Genomic DNA, 24,927 nt, shown 5'->3' with positions numbered 1-24,927 from the left:
TACCTGCTTCTCTCTCCTCCAAGGTGGAAAAGTGGAGAGGAGAAGGACTCCTTGACGGCACACTTGGGAGAAAGTAGAGGGTGCTGGGACAGGCCCTGCCTGGGCGGTGCCTGCTGCCTGTGGACACACCAGTCTCCAGAGGCCCCCTCGGCGGTGTGTTAGTGCCCCAGACTGAGCGCCTTGCTCCCTGCCCACCAGCTGGGGAAGAGAAATCAGTGAGGCTCAGTGTTCAAACTCTTAGAAGAAGGATCATAGAGCCGGGAAAGCAAATCACTAAAGTCAAGAGGAAGCAGTAAGTCTGCTACCTCCTGGGTAGTAGGGCTGGGTGCCCAACTGGATAGAGTTGGGTTGCCTCCTGTGATGCTGGATGAATTCAAATTCAGCTGCTTTAAAAGAGGAGCTGGTCATCTTCCGCCTGTAGGTCAGTCAGTCTGCCGTGTAAAGAGTCTTCCCTTTCCCTTCCCTGTAAGACTCTCAACCTGTAAGTCTTTGTGTCTGCTTGATGGCCCCTGGGTGTGTCCTAAAGGGGTGCCTTTCCCCTGTTTCTCCGGCTGGCTGGCTCCCTCCATCCTCCCCGCTGCCTCCCCCACGCCCTCGCTCTCTCCCTCCCTCCGGTGCCGGAGACTCTTGGCCCGGGTCCCTGAGCCCAGGCAGGTGCAAGTGGAGGGCGCAGAAGGGGTGAGATTACGTCTCCCTGGAGTCCCGCACCACTGGCTTTTCAGCGACTCGCCAGGAGCCTGCGGCCAAAGCCCCAGACCGCGCCGACCGTGCGCTCCTGCGCCTCCCGGCACGGCCAACCTCGCCCATGTCTCAGTACGCTCCCAGCTCGGACGTCAAGAGGGCTTTGGACAGCAGTCCTGAGGCCAACACTGACGATGACAAGACCGAGGAGGACGTGCCCAAGCCCCAGAACTACCTGTGGCTTGCCATCGTCGCGTGTTTTTGCCCCGCGTACCCCATCAACATCGTGGCTTTAGTCTTCTCCATCATGGTGAGTAAATTAGAACCCGCAGCAGCCAGGCACAGAAGACCCGAGCGGCAGAACCCCCTCGTGGGGACTCCTCACACTCTCCCCTCTTCACCACTCCCTTCCTCACTGCCCGGGGTACCCGGGCTTTTCTGTCCTCTGCTCACCTTTCTCAGACTCTCCACACTCTCCCTCCAACCATCAGTGCCGCCTTTCTGCTCCCGGAGGCGCTCAGAACCGTGACCAAGCCTCACCCGGGCGGCTTTCCACTTCCAGCAGTGCTGTGTATTCTCTCCAACCCAAGCAAGTTCTTCCTTTGACTTTCCGGCTTCCCTCCCGGCCTCCTCCGACATTCTTGGGCGCCCATCCACTTCTCCTTAACCTTTTCTTCTGGAGCCTCAAAGTGCACCACTCTTAAAGCAACAGCGTGCCCCATTCTCTGAGAGCGCAGGCTCTGCGCCCTCCTGGCCTCTGTGGTGCTCCAGGTCTCAAGCGGCAGCACCGTCTCTATTTATTTTAGCACATTGTCTTGTCTTTGCTGCGCCGGGGGTGCCGCCCGGCCACCCTCTGAGGGTCCCTAAGCGATTCCCAGTGTCTTCTCAACCCCTGGTCCCACACTTCAGCACGCCCTCTCTGGGACACCAGCTCCTTTGCACTCCTTCCTCCGCCAGCTGACCCTTCTTCACCTCTTGGTCCCTCTATTCCAGGGAGCTTGCTCCCTCTCCAGGCATTTCTTCGGCTCCCCCTGTGCCGCTCTAGGCAACAGTGTGCGCGCTCTCCTCTCTTTTACTCTATCCCAGCGCTTGGTCATTCCTCTCTCACTTGCTGCACAGGGACCCTATCTGCGCCTCTCTTCAGTTCAGTCTCTCAGTCGTGTCTCTCTGCACCTCTCTTGCCATTCCCCAAAGGCTCCCAGGCGCCCCTCCAGGCCCGGGAGTGCACTGGGGACTCCGGCACCTGCAGCTAGCCCTTTGTGCTGACCTCCGTGAACTCTGTGCCTCTCTCTGCAGTAGAAGCTGCTGGTGCTACTTCCTGCCCTCACTTCCACTACCTTCTTCAGCCGCCCAGGTGGGAGCTCTGTGAGAACCCAGGAGGGTGAGGAGCTCTGGTGAGGTCCAAACCTTATTGACGGGGGCAGCTGGCCCAGGTCAACCCTTGCAGCGAGCTCCCTCCCCCACTCACCCACCTCGCCGACCCAGCTCCCCAGCCGCAGATCGGGAGAGTCCCAGTAAACTCGGTAAATATCAAGAGCCTCTACCCGCTTCCTCCCTGCAAGTCCAGCCACAGTTGCCCATGGGTGGCACTGTACTGGCTTCCTGGGTGCACACGAAGGCTTCATTTGCACTCACAGCTTGCCCTCATACCCCGTTTGTAGGCTGTCTGCACCAACATTCAAGGGTTCAGCCGCTGAACTTCAGACTACCTGGGTTCAAATCCTACCTAGTTCCATCATGTATTAGCTGTGTGATCTCCGGATATCACTGCATCTCTCTTCACCTCAGCCTCTTTGTGAAGTGGGGATAATCATAGCCATATTTCTCAGGGTGGTTGTGTTAATGAGATAAAGTGGGAACCTCTTGGAACAGGGCCCAGCATGGTGGTCCTTTTAGATCTTTACTCACATGTCACTTACTGAGAGCTTCTCTGATCACTGTTTTAAAATCAACCTCCCTACCCCCACACACACACACTCGCAAGCTCTATTCTCCCTTGCCTGCAATTTTTTGCTCAGAGTGCTTGTCTCTGTCTGATATATTATTCCATGTATTAATATGCTTATTGTCTGTGTCCCCTCACTAGAATATAAGCTCTATGAGGGCAGGGGTATTTGTTTGTTTTTTTTTTGTTGGTGTAGCTTCACCTAGAAGAAAATCTGGCTAGTGGTAGATGCCCAAGAAATATTACAAAGTGAATGAATGAATGAGTGTATGAATGGTGTGAATGGGTCACAATGTCTATTCTCCTCCTGCTACTTTATCCCGTGCTGGAACCCTGGAACCACCGTATCAGTTTCCTTAGGACCAACCAGTCAGTTTCCTCTCTTCCTTCCTCTCCTGAGATATCCTGTCTTGGATGGTTTTTTGCAGCAAAGCAGGAAGGGGAGGTGTAGCAGCCACATTCTCTAGGCAGTAGCAGAGAATTGACTGGTATTAGTGCCCACACACTATCCTGGTTTATTAATGAATCAACAGCCAATTTACTCCTTTCCCAGTGCCAAGTAGAAAACTGCCTGCAGAGGCTCCCCCCCGCCCCCATCCCACATTCATCTGAGATGAGCTGGAACTCCAGCTGGTGGTGACAGGTTGAACGTTAATGATGCCACTTGGTGTGTCCTGGGGGATAAGACTTCTATGTGCTTTGAATAGAAACCTTTTTCTGGCCCTCCTATCTCCATTCACTCCTGCAAGACTTTTCACTTGATTTACAGCAAGAGACCATCCTATTGTCAGAAAATAGATACTGGAATCAGAAAGTTTACTGACCAAATTTCATACCTTTTTTTTTTGCTGAAGTGTAATTGCTTTATAGTGTTGTTAGTTTCTACTGTACAACGAAGTGGATCAGCTTTATGTATACCCTTTTAAAGTGTTGGCTTCTTCATCTAGAAAATGAGAATGTAAAAGGCATTTTAAAAGGTGGCAAAAATGTTGTCAGGATAAAAGAGAATAAAAGTGTGTTAAGCCACCAGCGTTGCACTTGGTACAGGCAATAACTGTCAGACAGATGGATAGATTTGGAGCCTGGATACATCATATGTCATGTATGAAAACAAACAGAACGTCAAACTAACGTCAAACTAAGCTTCCTACACCCTCCACATTGTGCTGCCTCTAAGGTACTGGAAGCATTTTCCCTTTGAAACAGTGCAGACCTCAGTTTGACAGGTTTCATAATAAAGACTCTAAAGGATAAAGAGGAAGTGGAAGGGTGCATAAAGAGGAGGATGGCTGACCAACTGCCAGGTGTATGCTTTCCCTGGGGAGTCTGGTGATGTTCAATCCTGGCTATTTTCAAATCTCAGTCATCTGTAATTTGTGATCAGTTGAGGCACTAAATAGGGGTGCCATTCCCCATGGAGGTGCTTGGAACTATGTGGGAAATATCTGTGTGTATCAGTGATTTGAGGCACTACAGGCATTTGTGGGGGGGGAGGGATAAGAATATTAATATCCTACAATGCTGGAGACTGTCCCCACGATGAAGAACTGACCCACCCCAAACATCAGTAGCACTCCAATCAAGAAACACAGGGAGATAATGCAAACTGACATAAATATTGACAAGCCTCAATGTAATTCATTCCCAGAACTGTAAAAAGAGCCAGGAAACTCAAAACAATCAATATCTTTATTTATTAAATCAAGTCTGAGAAGCCTTCTATCAAATCACAAAGTTGAAGTAGGTGCTAGGGAATCATAAAACCTCTTTGAAAAATACACATTTGAGAAGAGTGTTCTTCAAGCTGTTGGCATCTGCAGTCTTTCCACCATCCCAGGCAGAACTAAGGGAGTCCTGGGGGTTGTGAGGAGTTCACCACTGAAAAGAGTTGGTATAGTATGGCTTGTCTGTCAGAATATTGGTGGGTCAAACATTGCCAGAAGCAGGGACATGGAAGTCTTTGCTTCCCCAAGTACTAAAAATCTATTTGTTGAAAGTGCATTTAGGGACTTCCCTGGTGGTCCCAGTGGTTTCACCTTCCACTGTAGGGGGTGCAGTTTCCATCTGTGGCCAGGGAGCCTCACAGCCAAAAAAATCAAAACATGAAACAGAAGCAATGTTGTAGCAAATTCAATAAAGACTTGACAAATGGTGCACATAAAAAAAAAAAAAAAATGTAAAAAAAAAAAGTATGCTTAACCTATACTCAGTTTCAAGGACACATACATATCTCATGAATTTCCTTCAGGCTGGATCACTGCTAGCCCATATTACATATGTAAATTTGAAAATAGCACCCCTCATCCATACAGATGGGGCACATGACTTGGAAAGTGGAGCCCAGAGTGGTTTTCAGGTCTCATTCGTTGTACTCCTGCCCATTCCAGGCTATCTGTTTATTCCATATGAAAGATGGAATGTGGAGACTGTCCACATGAATTTTACCCTGGAAAAAGATTGGTTGTTCACTCAACAAATATTTACTGAGCACTATTACTAAATGCCAGAGTCTTCCACACTTCGCTGGGCTTTCCTGGTTTCTCAGAAGGTAAAGAATCTGCCTGCAATGTAGGAGATGTGAGTTCAATCTCTAGGTCAGGAAGAGCCTCTGGAAAAGGAATGGCTACCCACTCCAGTATTCTTGAATGGAGAATTCCATGAACAGAGGACCCTATCGGGCTACAGTCCATGGGGTTGCAAAGAGTTGGATACACTGAGCAACTAACACTCCAAGCATTAATATACTCCTTTACCTTTATCAAGTGATAAATAAGATCAGCAAGGTCTCTCCCCTCCTGGATCTGCAAGAAAAAATTTGCAAGAGTGTTGGCAAATTTCGGTTGAGGTCTCTGTCTAGTAATATTAGTTTTGTAGCTGGAATTTGCTACCTGGCTCAAGAGACAGAAAGCAAGTCCATGCCAAGTCTCCATTTTTATGATATGATACAGTCTCTTGCCTAGGTGAACCAATTTAGTCACTCTAAGTATGAATACATAATAGCCAATAAATTTTAATTAGGTGAATTATAAGCCTTTTTTCAATAGAATTTCTTCCTCACACCCACAGAATCTGTCTAGGTACCGAACAGTGAGGTTCAAAGCCTTTTGTGCTTTTTGCTACATTTGTAATCTCATGCAACTGTCTTAGTCTTTCTGAGGCTTGATTTCTTAATCCTGTAAAACAAGGGTTGTGAGGGTACCAAGTCAGGTGCTGTTGTGGAAATTAAATAGTAAAATTTAAATGATTTCATGGCATTACCTAAAACACAGCTAGAATTTAGTGTTAAAGATGATGATGCATATATTTTAGGGATACAAACCATTACCTTTTCCAGTAACTTTTTTTATTTTTATTGAGACTAGCAAATTTGATTAAAAAATAAAAGCAATGACAAGTAAGTGTGTCACTGGAATAAATAACTGCTGTGATCTAATGGTAAACATTAATTAGAGCCATTCAAGATCTCAAAAAGAAGTCCGACATGTATCTTTCCTTAGAAAGCTATGGGAGGGTGTGCTCCCCTAATACAAGGAAGTAAATCAGGAAACATAAAGACAACAGATCAAGGAAACAGCTCCAGCACACCAAAAAAAGGCAAAGAGAAATCCTCAAAACAAGGCAGCAGGTTTCATAAACCAGCGGAAGATGCAGTTGATGATGGATGATGATCTGAAGCCACTGTCAAAACCCATTATCTGGTCGTGGGCTGACACAGTAAGCCACAGCCCTGCCCAGAGCCTGACCACACCTGCTCTGAAAGACGAAGTCTGTGGGCAAAAGAAAGTAAGTATCCGCAGAATGAAAGACAGACCAAACTGGATATTCTATCTGACCCAGGTTCCACCAGGGCTTGTCCATCGAAACTGGGTTTCAACTGGATTTTCACAGGTTCAGAGGAGAGTTATTACTTGTGTGGGGTTTGGGGGTTTTATTTTGTTTGTTTGCAGTGATCAAGGCAGAGCTTGGAAATAACAGATCCTGGTGTTCAGGTAGCTGACCCAGGATGCTTGCCATTGCTTTTACGTTGAAACTCTTAAGTATTATAGTTCATTCGGTCCTCCGTTGATTTCTGTCTTCTTTCTGTGGTTCTTTCTACATTACTGTCAGCTGTGAAATGGAATATCAATATTATGGACACCTGTGACTTATTCCATATGAATTCCTGTACTTGAAGCTGTGAAGAATGTTAAGATGGTCTCAGATGACAAAGACCTTGCCTGAAGCTTGTTGGCTTTGTTGGACAGCTTTGTTATTAATACCCATAGGTTTTAGATATGCACATGTCCCAGGCAGCCCCTGCCTTGATGGCTACTTTCATAAGTTTTCTCAGTATGTGGCAGAGGGTGGCCACTGACATTTGGAATTTGGGAATATAGATTTTAAACTGCTATTGGGGTCCTTTCAATAGATCTTTTCAATAGTCCTAGATTATTAGAGGTACAAGATGTTAATCTGTGTGTTCCTATAAAAGAAAACACATTTTAAATGTCATTTTAATATACTGATAAAATTTTATAATGACTTTCTAATAACCTAATATGGGAGATATAGATAAAAACAAGATTGGCCACTAATGAATGGTTGTTGAAGCTGGGTTATGGGAACGTGGAGATTTGTATATTGTTCTGTTGTTTTTTAATATGCTTGAAAATTTACATAGTAAAGATGTTTTTGTTGTTGGTTGTTGTTAAAAAGAAAAAAAGAAAGAAAAGTCCCTCCTAGAGTTGTTAAACATTGCCCAGGTAACAAAACAGCAGCTGTTAAATAAGTTGGCGAAACATGCCATGGCTGAGGTGCAGTTTGTCATGAATTTATAAGCAAGCTACATCTGACTTGTAATGAATTTTAATGGTGACTTCGGAGGACACCTTTAAATAGTCCTCAAGAGAAGGCTAGGTAGGAGGACTCACATCCTAGAACAGTGCTTTTCAAAATTTAACCACTTGAGGAGCTTGTTAAAATGCAGGTTTCACTCCTCTTTCAAAGTTTAGCTGGAAAACTGCCTCCTTTGTGAAGTCCTTGATTACCTCTTGCCCTCACCCTAGGTTGTGTCCCCTCAACCTACACTTTGAATTGATTTCTCTCAGAGTACTTTCCTTCTTTGCACCAGTTTGTGTCCTTGAGCCTCTTGAAGCTGCACTGTTGGCTGTAGTACTTAGCACAATGCTGAGCACATGGTTAGTAAGTAACGTATGTCTGATGAATGGATGGATGGATGAATGAATGAATGGCCCCAGAGGCCTAAATGTGTTCCTACCTTTATCTCTGAGGATTGCCCTCCCTTCCCCTCTGTGTTCTGCATTTCTGCCAAAACTTTCTTGAAAAACATCCAGGAAAGTCAGGCTAATGCCAAGGGTTGCTGAGAAGTTAGCCAAGGCTTACTTCTCAAGGATAGTTTTGCTGGCTCATCTGGCATCCACCAACATCCCCACACCACAGGCCAATGGATCCACCTTTGGAAATCGGTTTCTGTTCTCAACTGATTTTCTTCAATTCAAAGCTGCTTTTCCAGAAGTATGATGCTTTCAGTACAGGAACCTGTATATACCTACTTTCCATTTTTGCAAGTTCAAGAATTAAACCAGATTTTCTAAAACCATGCTTCTCAAACAACTGGTTCTGCTCAATATTAACGAGTTTATTTTTTTAAAAGAAGTAAGGAATATGGGAGGGATGGATTGAGAACACAAATATTACGTTAAGCAAAAGTGTACTGTTTCCTTTCCTTGGGAGTCTCCTGAAACCTTTGACCAACCACTGTTTCTTGTGGCTCTTGGTCAGAAAATGTAGCATGGTGCATTTACTAAGCATGTTGCCAAGCATCTTTTGATTCTAAGGCTAATATGCCACACAACACAAAAATACTGTTCTTAGTGATACACTGGTTCTCCTTTTAATGAGTTGACCCATGTTGATAGAACAAGAATAGAGTTTCCTCACTAACGTTCTTGTGTGGAGACCCACCTCTCCACCTTTTTCCCAGCAAAATGGGTTTTTTTTTTTCCTGATCAGATCATGTCCTTTTATTTTTTTTATTGAGGTATAGTTGATTTATAAAGTTTCAGGTATACAGCAAAGTGATTCAGTTTTATGTATGTGTATATATGTGTGTGTGTCTGTGTGTGTGTGTATATTCTTTTTCAGACTTTTTTCCATTATAGGTTATTACAAGATGTTGAATATAGTTCCTTGTGCAATATAATAGGTCTTTCTTTATCTCGTTTATATATAGTTCAGTTGCTCAGTTGTGTCCAACTCTTTACAACCCCATGGACTGCAGCACGCCAGGCCTCCCTGTCCATCACCAACGCCTGGAGTTTACTCAGACTCATGTCCATCGAGTTGGTGATGCCATCCAACCATCTTATTCTCTGTTGTCCCCTTCTCTTCCTGCTTTCAGTCTTTACCGGCATCAGGGTCTTTTCCAATGAGTCAGTTCTTTGCATCAAGTAGCCAAAGTATTGGAGTTTCAGCTTCAGCATCAGTCCTTCCAATGAATGTTCAGCTTGATCTCCTTTAGGATTGACTGGTTTGATCTCCTTGCAGTCCAAGGAACTCTCTAGAGTCCTCTGCCACACAACAGTTCAAAAGCATCATTTCTTCTGTGCTCAGCTTTCTTTATAGTCCAACTCTCATATCCATACATGACTACTGGAAACACCATAGCTTTGACTAGAGGGACCTTTGTTGGCAAAGTAGTGTCTCTGCTTTTTAATATGCTGTCTAGGTTGGTCATAGCTTTTCTTCCAAGGAGCAAGCATCTTTTAATTTCATGGCTACAGTCACCATCTGCAGTGATTTTGGAGCCCCCGAAAATAAAGTTTCTCACTGTTTCCATTGTTTCCCCATCTATTTGCCTTGAAGTGATGGGACCAGATGCCATGATCTTAGTTTTCTGAATGTTGTGTTTTAAGCCAACTTTTTCACTCTCTTTCACTTTCATCAAGAGGCTGTTTAGTTCTTCTTCACTTTCTGCCATAAGGGTAGTGGCATCTGTGTATCTGAGGTTATTGATATTTCTCCCGGCAATCTTGATTCCAGCTTGTACTTCATCCTGCCTGGCATTTCGTGTGGTGTACTCTGCACGTAAGTTAAATAAGCAGGGTGACAATACACAGCCTTGACGTACTCCTTTTGCGATTTGGAACCAGCCTGTCGTTCCATGTCCAGTTCTAACTGTTGCTTCTTGACCTGCATACAGGTTTCTCAGGAGGCAGGTCAGGTGGTCTGGTATTCCCATCTCTTTAAGAGTTTTCCACAGTTTGTTGTGATCCACACAGTCAAAGGCTTTGGTGTAGTCCATAAAGCAGAAGTAGATGTTTTTCAGGAACTCTCTTGCCTTTTTGATGATCCAGTGGATGTTGGCAATTTGATCTCTGGTTCCTCTGCCTTTTCTAAAACCAGCTTGAACATCTGGAAGTTCATGGTTCACGTACTGTTGAAGTCTGCCTTGGAGCATTACTTTACTTGCGTGTGAGATGAGTGCAATTGTGTGGTAATTTGAACATTCTTTGCCATTGCCTTTCTTTGGGATTGGAATGAAAACTGATCTTTTCCAGTCCTGTGGGCACTGCTGAGTTTTCCAAATTTGCTGGCATATTGAGTGCAGCACTTTCAGAGCATCATCATTTAGGATTTGAAATAGCTCAACTGAAATTCTATCACCTCCATTAGCTTTGTAGTGATGCTTCCTAAGGCTCACTTAACTTTGCATTCCAGGATGTCTGGCTCTAGGTGAGTGATCACACCATCGTGTTTATCTGGGTCACGAAGATCTTTTTTGTATAGTTCTTCTGTGTATTATATTATAGTAGTGTGCATCTGTTAAACCCAGATTCCCAATTTTCCCCTTTCATAGCTATAAGTTTGTTTTCTATGTCTGTTAGTCTCTTTCTATTTTGTATATAAGTTCACTTGTATAATTTTTTAAAACTCCTACACATAAGTGATAAATAGTGTTTGTCTTTCTCTGTCTGACTTCAGATACCTAGTATGATCATCTCTAGGTCCATCCATACTGCTGCAGATGGCATTATTTCATTCTTTTTATGGCTCAGTAATATTCCATTACATCTGTACATCTCTCTGTGTGTGTATACACACACCACATCTTTACGCATTCATCTGTTGATGGACATTTAGGTTTCTTCCATGCCTTGGCTGTTGTAAGTAGTGCTGCTATGAACATTGAGGTGCATGTATCTTTTTGAATTAGAGTTTTTATCTTTTCCAGATATATGCCCAGGAGTATGATTGCTGGATCATATGGTAGTTCTATTTTTAATTTTTTAAGGAACCTCCATACTCTTCTCCATAGTGGTTGCACCAGTTTACATTCCCACCAACAGTGTAAGAGGGTTCCCTTTTCTGCACACTGTCCAGCATTTATTATCTGTAGACCTTTTGATGATGGCCATTCTGAGTGGTATGAGATGATACCTCATTGTAGTTTTGATTTACATTTCTACAGTAATTAGCAATGTTGAGCAACTTTTCATGTGCCTATTGGCCATTTGTATGTCTCCTTTGAAGAAATATCTATTTAGATCTCATTTTTTGTTTTTTTTTTTATATTGTGCTCAACACATATTTGTAATGGATCTCACTAACCAGACTCTGGCTGATGGTCTTCCTCTCTCATTATCTTTTTTCCTACATATGGAATTCAGAAACTTGGCTCTCTTGTTTCTTTTATCCCTTATCTCATGCCTTCTATTCCCCAAACTAAAGGACACCCCCTATAGTTACCTCCCTCTTCTGATAATTTCATTTGTTCTTTGTTCTGGATAATTTTGACACTGTGGTATTGCCATTATTATTACATTTGTCCATAAGTATTTACTTCTCAAAGCATTTTCACTTGGATACAATTCTACTTGTTTCTCAAAATTCCAGGGAGATACACAAGAAAGTTGTTATTTCCACTTATCCATGAAGAAACAAGGCTTGCAAAGGTGACCCTAGTGGACAAAAGTCAAACATGACAGTCATCACCACCATAAAGTTCACAGTCTGGCCTCTTGAAGCATTAAAATCAGATAGCTAGGTTTGCCCTTTGATAGGAACACAGCTTTGATGTCCTGGGAGCTTTTTCTTTGTATAGACTTGCCTCATCCATATAAGAAGCATTTGTATAATACTCTCAATCAAGCCTGGCAGAATTTCTCTCTAGTTTTATTTTAGTGATAGGCAAAAGGACAATTCTTCACTTGTCCATGAAGATATTTATGAAGAGCAACAGCCCAGAAGCCCAATAAGATGACAGATCATCTTGAATGGATAAATGGTGATGATGAGGAAACTTGCCTTATGATCTGAAAGTCTAGTCTTTGAATCCCCAGCACTACCTTTAGGCAAAGAAACTTAGAAACAAGCAAAACCAAAACAAATTCCAGAGTCCTCTGAAAATTCAAGCATTATTACTAAAAATATTTACTGAGTGCCTGTATCCATCAAACTGTTTTGATGGAACTTACTGTCTAGGAGTCTGGGATCTAAGACAGTACTGATCTATGTAAAGTGAATTGTTACACCTGGATATTTAAGTATCTCGGATTATGTTTAGGCACTGATGTTGAGTTGGCACAGGTATGTGAGTGTGTGTGTGTCTGTGAGAGAGAAGAGGGAGGGAGGAACAGAGAGACAGAGAGGCTGAAAGGGAGAAAACCTTACTTACTTACCATTGGCCAAATATGTACCAGAGATAAAGGAATAGTGAAGATGAGGCTGGTTTTGAAAGACAGAATAGATGTTTTAAAGAAAAGAAAACACATTGGAAAATTAGGAGTTCAGTATCGGTGACTCAGTAGATCAAAATATAGGCATAGTCACAAATAGCAAATAAAAATGTTAAATACTAGAAATAAACATAGGAAATAAGCAAAAGCTATACAAAGAAAGCTTCACCAAGAGATTAAAATTTTTAAAAATTAAATGGAGAGGCATAACCTTATATATTAGATGTTCATCTGAGCATTAGTGATGAAATGAATTATAAAGTGAGTTAATAAACATGAATCATGGTGCCTGGCTCAGAGTAATTGCTTAATTAATATCTGTCACTGTTGTGGTTTAAGTGTGAAAATTTGAAGATGGAGATAAATAGTGATTCCAGCAGAGGAGTGTGACTAAGTAAATTATAATACATTCATTTAAAACATAGAATATTTTGTTAGAATCATGTTTGTGAATTATGATACAGGGGAATGTTGAAAGTAAGAGATAAAGTGAGGGGGGCGACTATAAAGTGGTATACACGATAAGATTACGCTATCTTTAGCCATTAAAAGTGTTCGCACATCTACATGTATATGTCTGGCTGTGTCCCTCTGCTGCTCACCTGAAACGACCACAACATTGTTTATCGCTATCTGTTCTCTGTGCTTAGTCGCTCAGTTGTATCCAACTCTTTGCGAACCCATGGACTGTAGCCTGCCAGGCCCTTCTGTCCCTGGGATTTTCCAGGCAAGAATATTGGAATGGGTTGCCATCTCTTCTCCAGGGGATCTTCCCAACCCAGGTCTCCAGCATTGCAGGCAGATTTCTGACCATCTTTTTTTTTTTTTTTAATTGGAGGCTAAGTACTTTACAGTATTGTAGTGGTTTTTGCCATACACTGACATGAATCAGCCGTGGGTGTACATGTGTTCACGATCCTGAACCCCCTCCCACCTCCCTTCCCCAGATTCTTGACCATCTTGAGCCACTAGGGAAGCCCCAATATTTGCAGGATACTTGGTAAATCTTGGTAACCTTTGGCTATTATAACTTCAGATTTTACTATAATAAGTTTTTACTTTTTCCAATTTTTCTATAATAAATGTTTAGACCTTATTTCTAGTCTGAAATAAGTATTTTCCTAAAGATACTGCAAACCTTTAGCAAGGAGGAGGAAGAAGTGATAACAAGTGAATTCTTTTCCACATTGAAAGGTGGTTCTACTTCTAAATCATTTGTTCTTATTTAGCTGAAACTGTCAGCTCAATCGTTCGCTTAAGAAAAATGTTTTTTTATTCTGATGTGTTCTAGTCTTGAGAATCTCTAAGGATAGAGAAACCACAGCTTAGCACAGCTCCTGCCCAAAGGAAATGATTGGAAAATATCAGCAGTTTAGTTATTTTGGTTCTAAGTTTTACTGGGTTTTTACCTAAGCAGAAGTTTGCCTGCACTAATGTAAGCCTACTTTAAAATATTTTTTTTGAAATCTAGTTGGCATGTAATTTTGTGGAAGTTTGAAGTGCACATCATTCTGGTATGATACATTTCTATATTGCAATATGATGCCATTGTAGCATTAGTTAACACCTCTATTATGTCATGTAATTTTCTTTTCTCATGGTTGGAATAATTAAGATCTGGTCTCTTAGATCTTAGATATTTAGAGTCTGATGTTTATATTACAGTATTGTCTATAATCTCTATGCTCTGATTAGGTCCCAAGACTTACTCGTCTACCAGTTGCAAGTTTGTACACTTAACATCTCTCCTGTTCCCCAGCTCCCAGTCCCTAGTAACCACCACTCTACCTCTGTTTTTGTGACTTTGCCTTTTTTAGATTCCACATGTAAGTGATATCATAAAGTATTTGTCTTTCTTTGCTTGACTTATCTCACTTAGCATAACTCCCTTAAGGTCCATCTATATTGTTGCAAATGGCAGGATTTCCTTCTTTCGCCAGGCCGAATAGCGTTCCATTGTATGTGTATGTGTACCACATCTTCTTTATCCATTCATCAGTTGATGGTCCCTTAGGTTGCTTCCATATGTTGGCTTTTGTGAATAACACTGCTCTGAAGATGAGAGTGCAGATGTCCCTTCAGGATCCTGCTCTCATTCCCTCTGGGTATGTACCCACAAGTGGAATTGTATCAGGTAGTAGTTCTTTCTCCAGGTATGCTGTGCTGTGCTGTGCTTAATTGCTCAGTCGTGTCCGACTCTTTGCGACCCCAGGGACTGTAGCCCACCAGGCCCCTCTGTCCCTGGGGATTCTCCAGGCAAAAATACTGGAGTGAGTTGCCATGCCCTCCTCCAGGGGATCTTCCCAACCCAGGGGTCGACCCAGGATCTCCTCCATTGTAGGCAAATTCTTTACCAGCTGAACTACCAGGGTGATACAGAATGTTTTAACATTTTTATTTATTTATTTAATAAATAATTTTATTTATTTATTTTTAGCAGAGCTGGATTTTCATTGCTACATGGGCTTTTCTGTAGTTGCAGCAAGCAGAGGCTACTGTCTAGTTGCAGTGTGCAGGCTTCTCATAGTGGTGGCATCTCTTGTGGAGCACAGGCTCTAGGGTGCATAGGCTTCAGCAGCGGTGGCGCGCAGGTCCAGTAGTTGAAGTTTCCTGGCTTTCGAGCATAGGCTCAATAGTTGTGGCACACGGGCTTAGTTGCTCCAAGGCATATGGGATCTTCCTGGGGGAGAGAATCTGTGTCTCCTGCATTAGCAGGTGGACTCTTCACCACGGAGCCACCAGGGAAGCCCTCATGTAGTAGTTCTATTTTTAATTTTTTTAAGAACCTCCATACTGGTTTCCATAGCTAAGTCCACCTGTTTGTTCTCTTACCCATGTAGTGAGGGCACCTGATGCTTCTGAGATGAGTCTTTCATGCTTTTGAAGAACATGTGATCCGTAATATTTTTCCACACTGTCTCTTCAGTAAGGATCTACCAAGAGAAGGAAATAGCAGACACCAGAGATGATGGCTCTGTTAGGTAGTTAGAATAGGAAACAGGAGTCCAGAATGGCGGTGGCTAAAAGACAAGGAAGGGAAAAGCACCACGAAAATAGAACAAAGGAAGGTCCAAGGACCTGAGTGAGGACCTCAGGTGGAACAAACAGCACTCCTGGCTGGCCCAATTTACATAGGGCAGGCCCAGGGGAAGGAAAAAACATAAAAGGAGGTGCCAAAGGGCCGGGGGTCTCTCACTCTTCCACCTGCGCGCACTTGCTCGCTCTTTGCATCTTTTGGGTCGTCGTGCCCTCATGCCTCAAGGATGTATTTTCTTTTTTTTCCTAAATAAAACTGATCTGTCCAAGAACTATAACATGGACTGTCTGAGAGCTGTGACGGGCCGAGGGCTTTAACGTCCATCGGTTCAAATTTTTGTTGTGATGAGACAGAACCGAGGCGATTACACTCCTCTGACAGCTCCATCCTTTCAGATATCCCATATCTGAAATCTCTTCCATATTTGTGTTTGATTGTGGCAAAGTCTAAGATCCATTATCAATGAGAATGAAAACAGGAGGTAGGAATGTGGCAAATAGATTACCTGCATCCCTGAAGACAGAGGCAGCCTGGGTCACCAGCCTTCTCTTCTGTTTATGGCTGTTCCTCGCCTCTGCCACCACAGCAGGAAGCCGGATGCATGGCAGTTAGCTCTGAAGTTCATAGAGAAAAGCTGGGAGAAGGTGAGGGAGGAGCTTTAGATGAGGGAGGAGAGCTTTAGATGAGGGAGGAGAGCTTTAAGTCAACACAGAGAAACATCACTTGAGTGTGTTTGCTACCCTCAGAGAAGGAGCCATAGGACCTGGGAAATTTTCAGCCATTGCTTCTCAAGGGTAGAACACAGGGGGCAAGGGTTCTCACAGTTCATTCATTCAACAATTTTTGTACACTTACTATGTGCCAGATACAATGGGGACCAGGTAGATACATGCTAGCTTTATACAGCTGACGTTCTGGACATCTCTGAGCTAATAGGTTCTCAGTGAACACTGTTCTTGTCCTTGAGAATTCTAAACCAGTTAAGAAATAAAACACAGAAAACAGACAAGTTGTGTGGTGCATGTCACTTCAAATCCACAGTCAAAGGGGTCTACTCTGCCCCTAAATTGGACAGGATTATCCAGTCTCCATGAGAACCACAGGAGAACCACAGCCTTCCCTTGCTTGTCAGATGAGGTGGTCGAGGTCTCAGCTCTATGGCAACTTAATGTATGATTCAGGGAAGACAGACAATACACAAGTTAGCACATAAACAAAGTCATTTCCGAGTGATAGACACTGTGAAGAGAATAAACAGGGAAGTATGAGAGAGGAGGATTAGTGGGGGCAGGTGGTGAAGAGAATCTACTTTAGAAAGGGTGATGGGCAAAGACTAAAAGGATGAAAACTAGCCGGCCATAGAAAGACCTGGACAGAGCCAGAAAGTGCAAAGGCCCTGGGGTGGAATAAGCTTTGTGTGTTCCAGGGATGTATGCTATGACATCTATGTCATCCACTTAAAATGGATTTAACTCCCCTGGGAAGGAACCCCAGAATAGGCCACAAAATAGAAAGATCAGGCTCTGTTAGCCAGTGGAATGTCAGATGCGAGCTCTTAACAGACCATTACTTTGCTTTGCTCTCAAGCCACCCCGCTCCCAGACTTAGCACCAGTTCCTGGTTTACTCTTCCTTCAGCCCTCATTGCAAACTAGAGCAATTACTCAAAGCTAATTTTGTCTCTGAACTAAGATCTATTTTTGTCTGGATCCCAGTTTTCCTGGGCATAAATGACCTGTGCATTTAAAAGGGGCTTGCGTTAATGTACAATAGCCCAGGTTTCCCTGGCTTTTTATACCTCCCTGCTAAATCAACTCTCCACAGAATTCCTGTCTGTATTTTTAGATGTTTTTCACATGCTCACACAAAAGTCTAATCTTCTGTTAGCATGTGCAAGCCTGGCTTCTGCTTCCAGTGGACTCTAGGATAACTGCCAGGCACCCCCATGCTGATTCTCAACCCCACCATCATCTCTTGCCAGATCCCACCAGTTTCTCTAAGCCCCATCATCAGTCCACTAGAGCCCTCAATGCACAAAAGCTCTGTCACTAGGTCTTGTTTCTTTAAAAACAACACAGTGCACAACTTAGTGATTTTTAGTATATTCACAAGGTTGTACAATCATCACCACTATTTAATTCCAATAAGTTCTCACCACCCCTAAAAAAAAATCCCACACCTATTAGCAGTCACTCACCACCCTTTTTCCTCTCAGATCCTGGCAACCACTAACCTGTTTTCTGGGTCTATCAGTTATTGTTGGCAACAGCTAATCTATTTTCTGGGGCTATCAGTTTCTCTTGAGAAATCTGTATACAGGTCAGGAAGCAACAGTTGGAACCAGACACAGAACAACAGACTGGTTCCAAATAGGAAAAGGAGTACGTCAAGGCTGTATATTGTCACCCTGCTTATTTAACTTATATGCAGAGTACATCATGAGAAACACTGGGCTGGAGGAAGCACAAGCTGGAATCAAGATTGCCATGAGAAATATCAATAACCTCAGATATACAGATGACACCACCCTCATGGCAGAAAGTGAAGAACTAAAGAGCCTCTTGATGAAAGTGAAAGAGGAGAGTGTAAAAGTTGACTTAAAGCTCCACATTCAGAAAACTAAGATCATGGCATCCAGCCCTATCACTTCATGGCAAATAGATGGGGAAACAGTGGAAACAATGGCGATGTCATTTTGGGGGGCTCCAAAATCACTGCAGATGGTGACTGCGGCCATGAAATTAAAAGATGCTTACTCCTTGGCAGGAAAGTTATGACCAACCTAGACAGCATATTAAAAGGCAGAGACAGTACTTTGCCAACAAAGGTTCGTCTAGTCAAGACTATGGTTTTTCCAGTAGTCGTGTATGGATGTGACAGTTGGAATATAAAGAAAGCTGAGCACCAAAGAATTGATGCTTTTGAACTGTGGTGTTGGAGAAGACTCCTGAGAAGCCCTTGGACTGCAAGGAGATCCAGCCAGTCCATCCTGAAGGAGATCAGTTCTGTGTTCATTGGAAGGACAGATGCTGAAGCTGAAACTCCAGTACTTTGGCCACTTGATGTGAAGAACTGACTCATTTGAAAAGACCCTGATGCTGGGAAAGATTGAAGGTGGGAGGAGAAGGGGAAAAAGGAGGATGAGATGGTTGGTTGGCATCACCGATTCGATGAACATGAGTTTGGGTAAACTCCAAGAATTGGTGATGGACAGGGAGGCCTGGTGTGCTGCAGTTCATGGGGTCGCAAAGAGTCAGACACGACTGAGCAACTGAACTGATCAGTTATTGTGGTTATTTCACATAAATGGAATCATACAATATGTGATCTTTCGTGTTTGGCTTTGTCAGGAAGTGGAAATTTTCCCCCTCTATCCCTCTTGTGTTCTTGTGGCTGGCCTAATAATAAAAGTGACACAAGACAAAATAAGAAGAGACAAATTTTAATTTGTGTGCACAGAGGTCTTTAGAAGGGGGACCAAAGAAGTGGCCAAAGCAAGGCAGCTTTTATATCAGGCAAACAGCAAATTTATGAGAATGCAGCAGGACAAAGAAACCGGGGTTTGGGGTGCTCAGTTAGTGAAGAATCTGAGCAGGATTTGGGCTTGGGTGGTAAATTTTAAAAGTATCAAAGTTTGTTTATACAAGCTTCTCAGCCTGAATTCCCTGTATCTGTCAATAAGGGCATCTATCTACCTCCAGATGGAGAGCCTGCACCTTCCACATGAGTTTTATTTCCTGCTTACAGGGAGACAGAAAGGGGGGTCAAAGGGTCCCTCTTGCATTGACCATTTCTTTAGTAACTTTAATTCAAAATTAACCATTATGCCATTAAAACATGTTTTAGGCTGGCCTGCCCTGGGCCCCAGCAGCTTCTTTGACTCAGTGCAGTGTTTGCAAGGTTCACCCACACTGTAGCTTATGTCAGCACTTCCTCCTTTTTAATACTGAACATACCACATTTTGGGTTTTATTCACTTTGTTGTTGGACATTTGGGTTGATTCCATTTTGGAGGCTGTTGTGAATAATGCTACTATAAATATTCACATACACCTTCTATTTGAACATAGGCTTCCTATTTTCTTGGGCATATACCTAAGAGTGGAATTGCTGGGTTGTATAGTAATTCTGTTTAACTTTTTAAGAATCTGCCAGCCTGTTTCTAAAGCCACTGCACCACTTTACTTTCCCACCAGCAGTGTCTGAAGGTTCCAGTTTCTCAATAATACTTGCCACTGCCTGTCTTCACCGTTGTGGCCATTCTAGGAGGTATCTTGTGATTCAGATTTGCATTTCCCACTAATGCCTCTTGATGAAAGTGAAAGAGGAGAGTGAAAAAGTTGACTTAAAGCTCCACATTCAGAAAACTAAGATCGTGGCATCTGGTCCCATCATCTCATGGGAAATAGATGGGGAGACAGTGGAAACAGTGTCAGACTATTTTTTGGGGCTCCAAAATCACTGCGGATGGTGACTGCAGCCATGAAATTAAAAGACGCTCACTGCTTGGAAGGAAAGTTATGACCAACCTAGATAGCACATTAAAAAGCAGAGACATTACTTTGCCAACAAAGGTCCATCTGGTCAAGGCTATGGTTTTTCCGGTGATCATGTATGGATGTGAGAGTTGGACTGTGAAGAAAGCTGAGTGCAGAAAAATTGATGCTTTTGAACTGTGGTGTTGGAGAAGACTCTTGAGAGTCCCTTGGACTGCAAGGAGATCCAACCAGTCCATCCTAAAGGAGATCAGTCCTGGGTGTTCATTGGAAGGACTGATGCTGAAGCTGAAACTCCAGTACTTTGGCCACCTCATGCGAAGAGTTGACTCATTGGAAAAGACCCTGATGCTGGGAGGGGTTGGGGGCAGGAGGAGAAGAGGGCGACAGAGGATGAGGTGGCTAGATGGCATCACTGATTCAATGGGCATGAGTTTGAGTATACTCCGGGAGTTGGTGATGGACAGGGAAGCCTGGCGTGCTGTGATTAATGGGGTCACAAAGAGTTGGACACGACTGAGCGACTGAACTGAGAGACTAATGAGACTGAGCATCTTTTCTTGTGCTTATTGGATATTTGTATATCTTATTTGGTGAGCTTTTTATTCACATTCTTTGCCCATTTTTAATTGTCTTTTTCTTGCTGAGTTGTAAGAGTTCTTGGTGTATTCTGCATATGAGTCATCAGATTTCTAACTTGCAAATATTTTCTTTTCTTTGGTGGGTAGTCTGGGCCTTGCTTCTTTCACTTGCTTTGTGAAACTTGTTTCAGGGAATTAACTGTGTGTTCCAAAGTTTTTAGGGAAACCTCTACCTTTTTTTTTTGCTTGTAGCCTCTCTTTCCTTTGGTTTGCCATTTGAACCCTAGGCTGGCAGTAGATTTCAAAGGTAGGCACTGAGTGGGTCCAGGCTCTGCACTCAACTCTGGATTCCAATGTCATCTCTATTCCTTCACCTAACTTCTCTGGGCCTAGGTTTCCCCATCTCTCCAACAGGACTGTTAATGCAGATCTCTCTACATTGTTTTCAGAATTGCATGAGATGATGCTGGGCCCTTTTATACACATCTCAATAAAGCCCCACCAGCAACCTGTGTTGTAGGTACTATCATCCCCATTTTACAAAGGAGGAAAACAGATTCAGATTCATTCCTCCAAAGCTTTATTCTCCTTTGGGTTCATGGCATCCCACTCCAGTATTCTTGCCTGAAGAATTTCATGGACAGAGGAGCCTGGCAGGCTATGGTCCATGGGATCGCAGAGTTGAACACGACTGAGTGACTAACACATACTTAGTTCAGTCCAGCTCAGTCGTGTCCGACTCCCTGCGACCCCATGAACTGCAGCACACCAGGCCTCCCTGTCCATCACCAACTCCCTGAATCCACCCAAACTCATGTCCATTGAGTTGGTGATACCATCCAACCATCTCATCCTCTGTCATCCCCTTCTCCTCCTGCCCTCAATCTTTCCCTGCATCAGGGTCTTTTCCAGTGTGTCAGTTCTTCACATCAGGTGGCCAAAGTATTAAGAGTTTCAGCTTCAACATCAGTCCTCCCAGTGAACACCCAGGACTGATATCCTTTAGGATGGACCGGTTGTATCTCCTTGCAGTCCAAGGGACTCTCAAGAGTCTTCTCCAACACCACAGTTCAAAAGCATCAATTCTTTGGCACTTAGCTTTCTTTATAGTCCAACTCTCACATCCATACATGATCACTGGAAAAACCATAGCCTTGACTAGACAGACCTTTGTTGGCAAAGTAATGTCTCTGCCTTTTAATATGCTGTCTAGGTTGGTCATAACTTTCCTTCCAAGGAGTAAGCGTCTTTTACTTATTTACTGCCATATTAAAGATCTGTCTGTCTGTTGTATAACATCTGTAATAAAATCGGGCGGAGCACAGTTCACATACACACATACAAATACTGGGAGGGTGGGCTCCATTTAGGTGAAAAATTGTCAGTGACTCTGACTTATGAAGTAAAAGCCAAAGGACTAAAATTCCTTCACAAATGTTGACCTCAAGCTGAAAATTCCTTCTTCTGGTCATTCAGACAGCAAACCTGTGTCTGCCATTCTAGGGCAGAAGCCCACCCTTCAAAACTCTGACACGGAATGTTAGATGACTCAGTTTACCCTTTGTTCTGCCAGCACCAAAATAACAGGTTGCCTTGGTCAGAAAATTATGCCAGTCGATTGTTTTGTTTTGGTGTCTGTTTTGCTTTGCTGGTGGATTTGTTTGGTTTTTTTGACCCCATCAAAGGGAATTAAAGGAGTACTAAGTGTCCTCCTTTAGGCACCTGGAAATTGAGTGGTGAGTAAAGAGAGACATGGTGTCTGCCCTCGTGGAGCTCACAGTTACAAATACTCAACACAGCCATAAGCAGCAGAGTGAGTAACCCTGAGCCACACCAAGAGCTGTGTACTAATAGGAAAAGAATTCATTGTGATGTTAGGAACTGCAGTTCAGGTGACAGATTCAGACAAAACCGGAAGAATGTTCCAGGGAAGAGGAACTCAGGGGCTTGTAAAGGCAAAAGCCACAAGGTTGTTAAAGTGGTCTGGCAGGAGTTACAACTGATTCTGACACAGAAAAGGAAATATCTTTTCCAGAAGGGATGGACTGACATGAATTATTATAGGGTTAGGGCCTGATAAGTATCCGGAGTTTCTGGAACAGCAGGGAGATGAAAACAAATGAGCTATTAAATACACTTTGGTAGGGTTCCCATTCCCTTACCCAACTTTTCTCCTTCATGATTTTGCCCAGCATTAAGAAAAAAAGACCAGTAAAAATCAAAAGTTCTGCTGTTAAGTCCGCTTCTTCCTTGGTACGGCACAGAAGGTACATTTCTGTTGCCTGGGAACTGGTAACCAAGTGGAGCCTTAGCTGTCACTGATGCCTTAGTGGGAAGCTGCTCTTCTGGAAAGCTCCTGATGTCTGATAGTGGTCTATGATCAGAGGGCATAAATCATGTGTGGGGGATGGGACTGGAAGCCCCTGAGTGCCCCCCCCCCCCCCAATCATTGACGCCCCTTGCCTTCCAAAGGATAGACTTTGTGGCCTTCCGTGGCCTTCAAGGTCTGGCCCCGGACAAGGTTCTCCAGGAGCCCTCCTCCCTGTTCACCTCCCCCACCCTACCCCCCGCCACCTTTCCTGGCCCACATCCTCGTCTAGGTCATTTCCTCTGCTTGGAGCCCTCTCCTCTGTTCATCTCATGTGGCCAGTGACTTCTCATTCCTCCTGTCTCAGCTTACATGTCAACTTCCTCAGGGCAGCCTTCTCAGGTCACCCCATCCTAAGTCAGTCCCCTGACCTAGGCTCTGACTCAGCCCTGCTCTGTTTCCTTCAGGGATCCAGAAAAGGAAGATCAAAATGGAGTTGGTATTGCTAAGAAAGCTCTCGAAAATGAAGCCAGGGGAGCCACTGAGGAAGTGTGACTTCTGCACGTTAGGTCAGGGCCTCACATAGTATAGGCACTCCATAAATATTAACTATTTTTATTTTAGCTATTTAGTTTAATAAAACTAACTATGTTAACTAATTTATTTTAGCATGATAATTCATTCTTATAACTATAGTTAAAGTTATAACTATATATTATTTTATAAATATGTAAATGATAAATATAAATATATAAATAATAACTATTATTATTATTATTATGTTCATTATTATAACATAGTCCCTGGCTTCACCTCCAGGGTTATCTTATATTCCCCTTCCTCTCTCCCCTCGCCCACTTTTCATGCCTATGTTTCAGTCACACTGGATTTTCTTTAGTACCTTCAGCAGAAAAATAATTTCCCTCTCACATTTGCTGTTTTCTTTGCTGGGCATCTTCTCCCTTTTTGCAGATCTGGCTCCTTCTCAGGTCTTCAGGTCTTGACACCTGCCCCAACTTGAGGGAGAGCTTCCTCCCACCATCCCATTTTTCTTACCTTAGTAACATTCTGTATTCTTGTTTACTGGCATGTTTTGTTGTTGTTCAGTCACTTAGTTGTGCCCGACTCTCTGTGACCCCTGGATTGTGGCATACCAGGTTTCCCTGTCCTTCATTATCTCCCAGAGCTTGCTCAAACTCATGTCCATTGAGTTTCTCATCCTCTCATCCCGCTTCTCCTCCTGCCCTCAATCTTCCCAGCATCAGGGTCTTTTCCAGTGTGTCAGCTCTTCACATCAGGTAGCCAATGTATTGGAGCTTCAGCTTCGGTCCTTCCAATGAATATTCAAGATTGATTTCCTTTAAGATTGACTGGTTTGATCTCCTGGCTGTCCAAGGGACTCTCAAGAGTCTTTTCCAGCACCACAGTTCTGAAGCATCAATTCTTTGATGCTCAGCTTTCTTTATGGTCCAACTCTCACAGCCATACATGACTCCTAGAAAAACCATAACTTTGACTATACAGACCTTTGTTGGCAGGATGATTTCTCTGCTTTTTAATATGCTGTGTAGGTTTATCATAGCTTTTCTTCCAAGGAGCAAGTGTCTTTTAACTTTATGGCTCCAGTCACCATCCACAGTGATTTTGGAGCCCAAGAAAATTCCATGTTTAAGTATTTCATTTTCAGTCTTTACCAAAATGTAAGCTCCATGAGGGCAGGAAACGTGCCTGGCGCATAACTGATGCTTAATAAATAGTTTTTGAATGAGTGAATGACTGGATGAATGAATGAATGGCCATCCATTCAGGACAGTGGTTCTCAACTCTTCTCACAATGACCTGAGAAGCTTTTCAAAAAATATTGATGTTGAAGTCTCATCCCCAGAGATCCTGATTCAGTTGATCTGGAGTGGGGCTTGGCACAGGAATTTTCATGGGCATTTTGGGGACATAGGTGATTCTAAGATACGGCCACCAGTATAAAGAATGTTAAATATATCCACTTAGAGAGTTTCATCTGAGATCTTCACCTGACAGCCACCCCATAGGTGATGCTGTCTCATGCAGTATCATGTGGGATGCAGCAAGAGCTCTGCTCTAAAGACCAGAGGGAATGGACAAAGTACTCTTCATATTTTCCTGG

At 43.3% G+C, this 24,927-nt stretch overlaps 1 protein-coding gene across 2 annotated transcripts in view; it reads left to right on the top strand.

Moving 5' to 3' along the window:
* The first annotated feature begins 334 nt into the window (after positions 1-334).
* The window catches only part of TMEM233 (transmembrane protein 233), a 43,678-nt gene continuing 19,085 nt past the window's right edge, over positions 335-24,927 (top strand). Inside the window, exon 1 of one of the 2 annotated variants that reach the window (XM_020899077.2) lies at positions 335-991. In XM_020899077.2, coding sequence (XP_020754736.1) covers positions 806-991 — 186 coding nt within the window. In that variant the 5' untranslated portion in view covers positions 335-805. The remainder of the gene's footprint in view (positions 992-24,927) is intronic. The other variant, XM_020899078.2, reaches the window with a different exon arrangement.

The sequence above is a fragment of the Odocoileus virginianus genome, chromosome 12, assembly GCF_023699985.2.
Source record: "Odocoileus virginianus isolate 20LAN1187 ecotype Illinois chromosome 12, Ovbor_1.2, whole genome shotgun sequence".
Classification (NCBI taxonomy): domain Eukaryota; kingdom Metazoa; phylum Chordata; class Mammalia; order Artiodactyla; family Cervidae; genus Odocoileus; species Odocoileus virginianus.
Note: the sequence above shows the minus strand (reverse complement) of the source record. Positions and strands in the feature narration are given on the sequence as shown.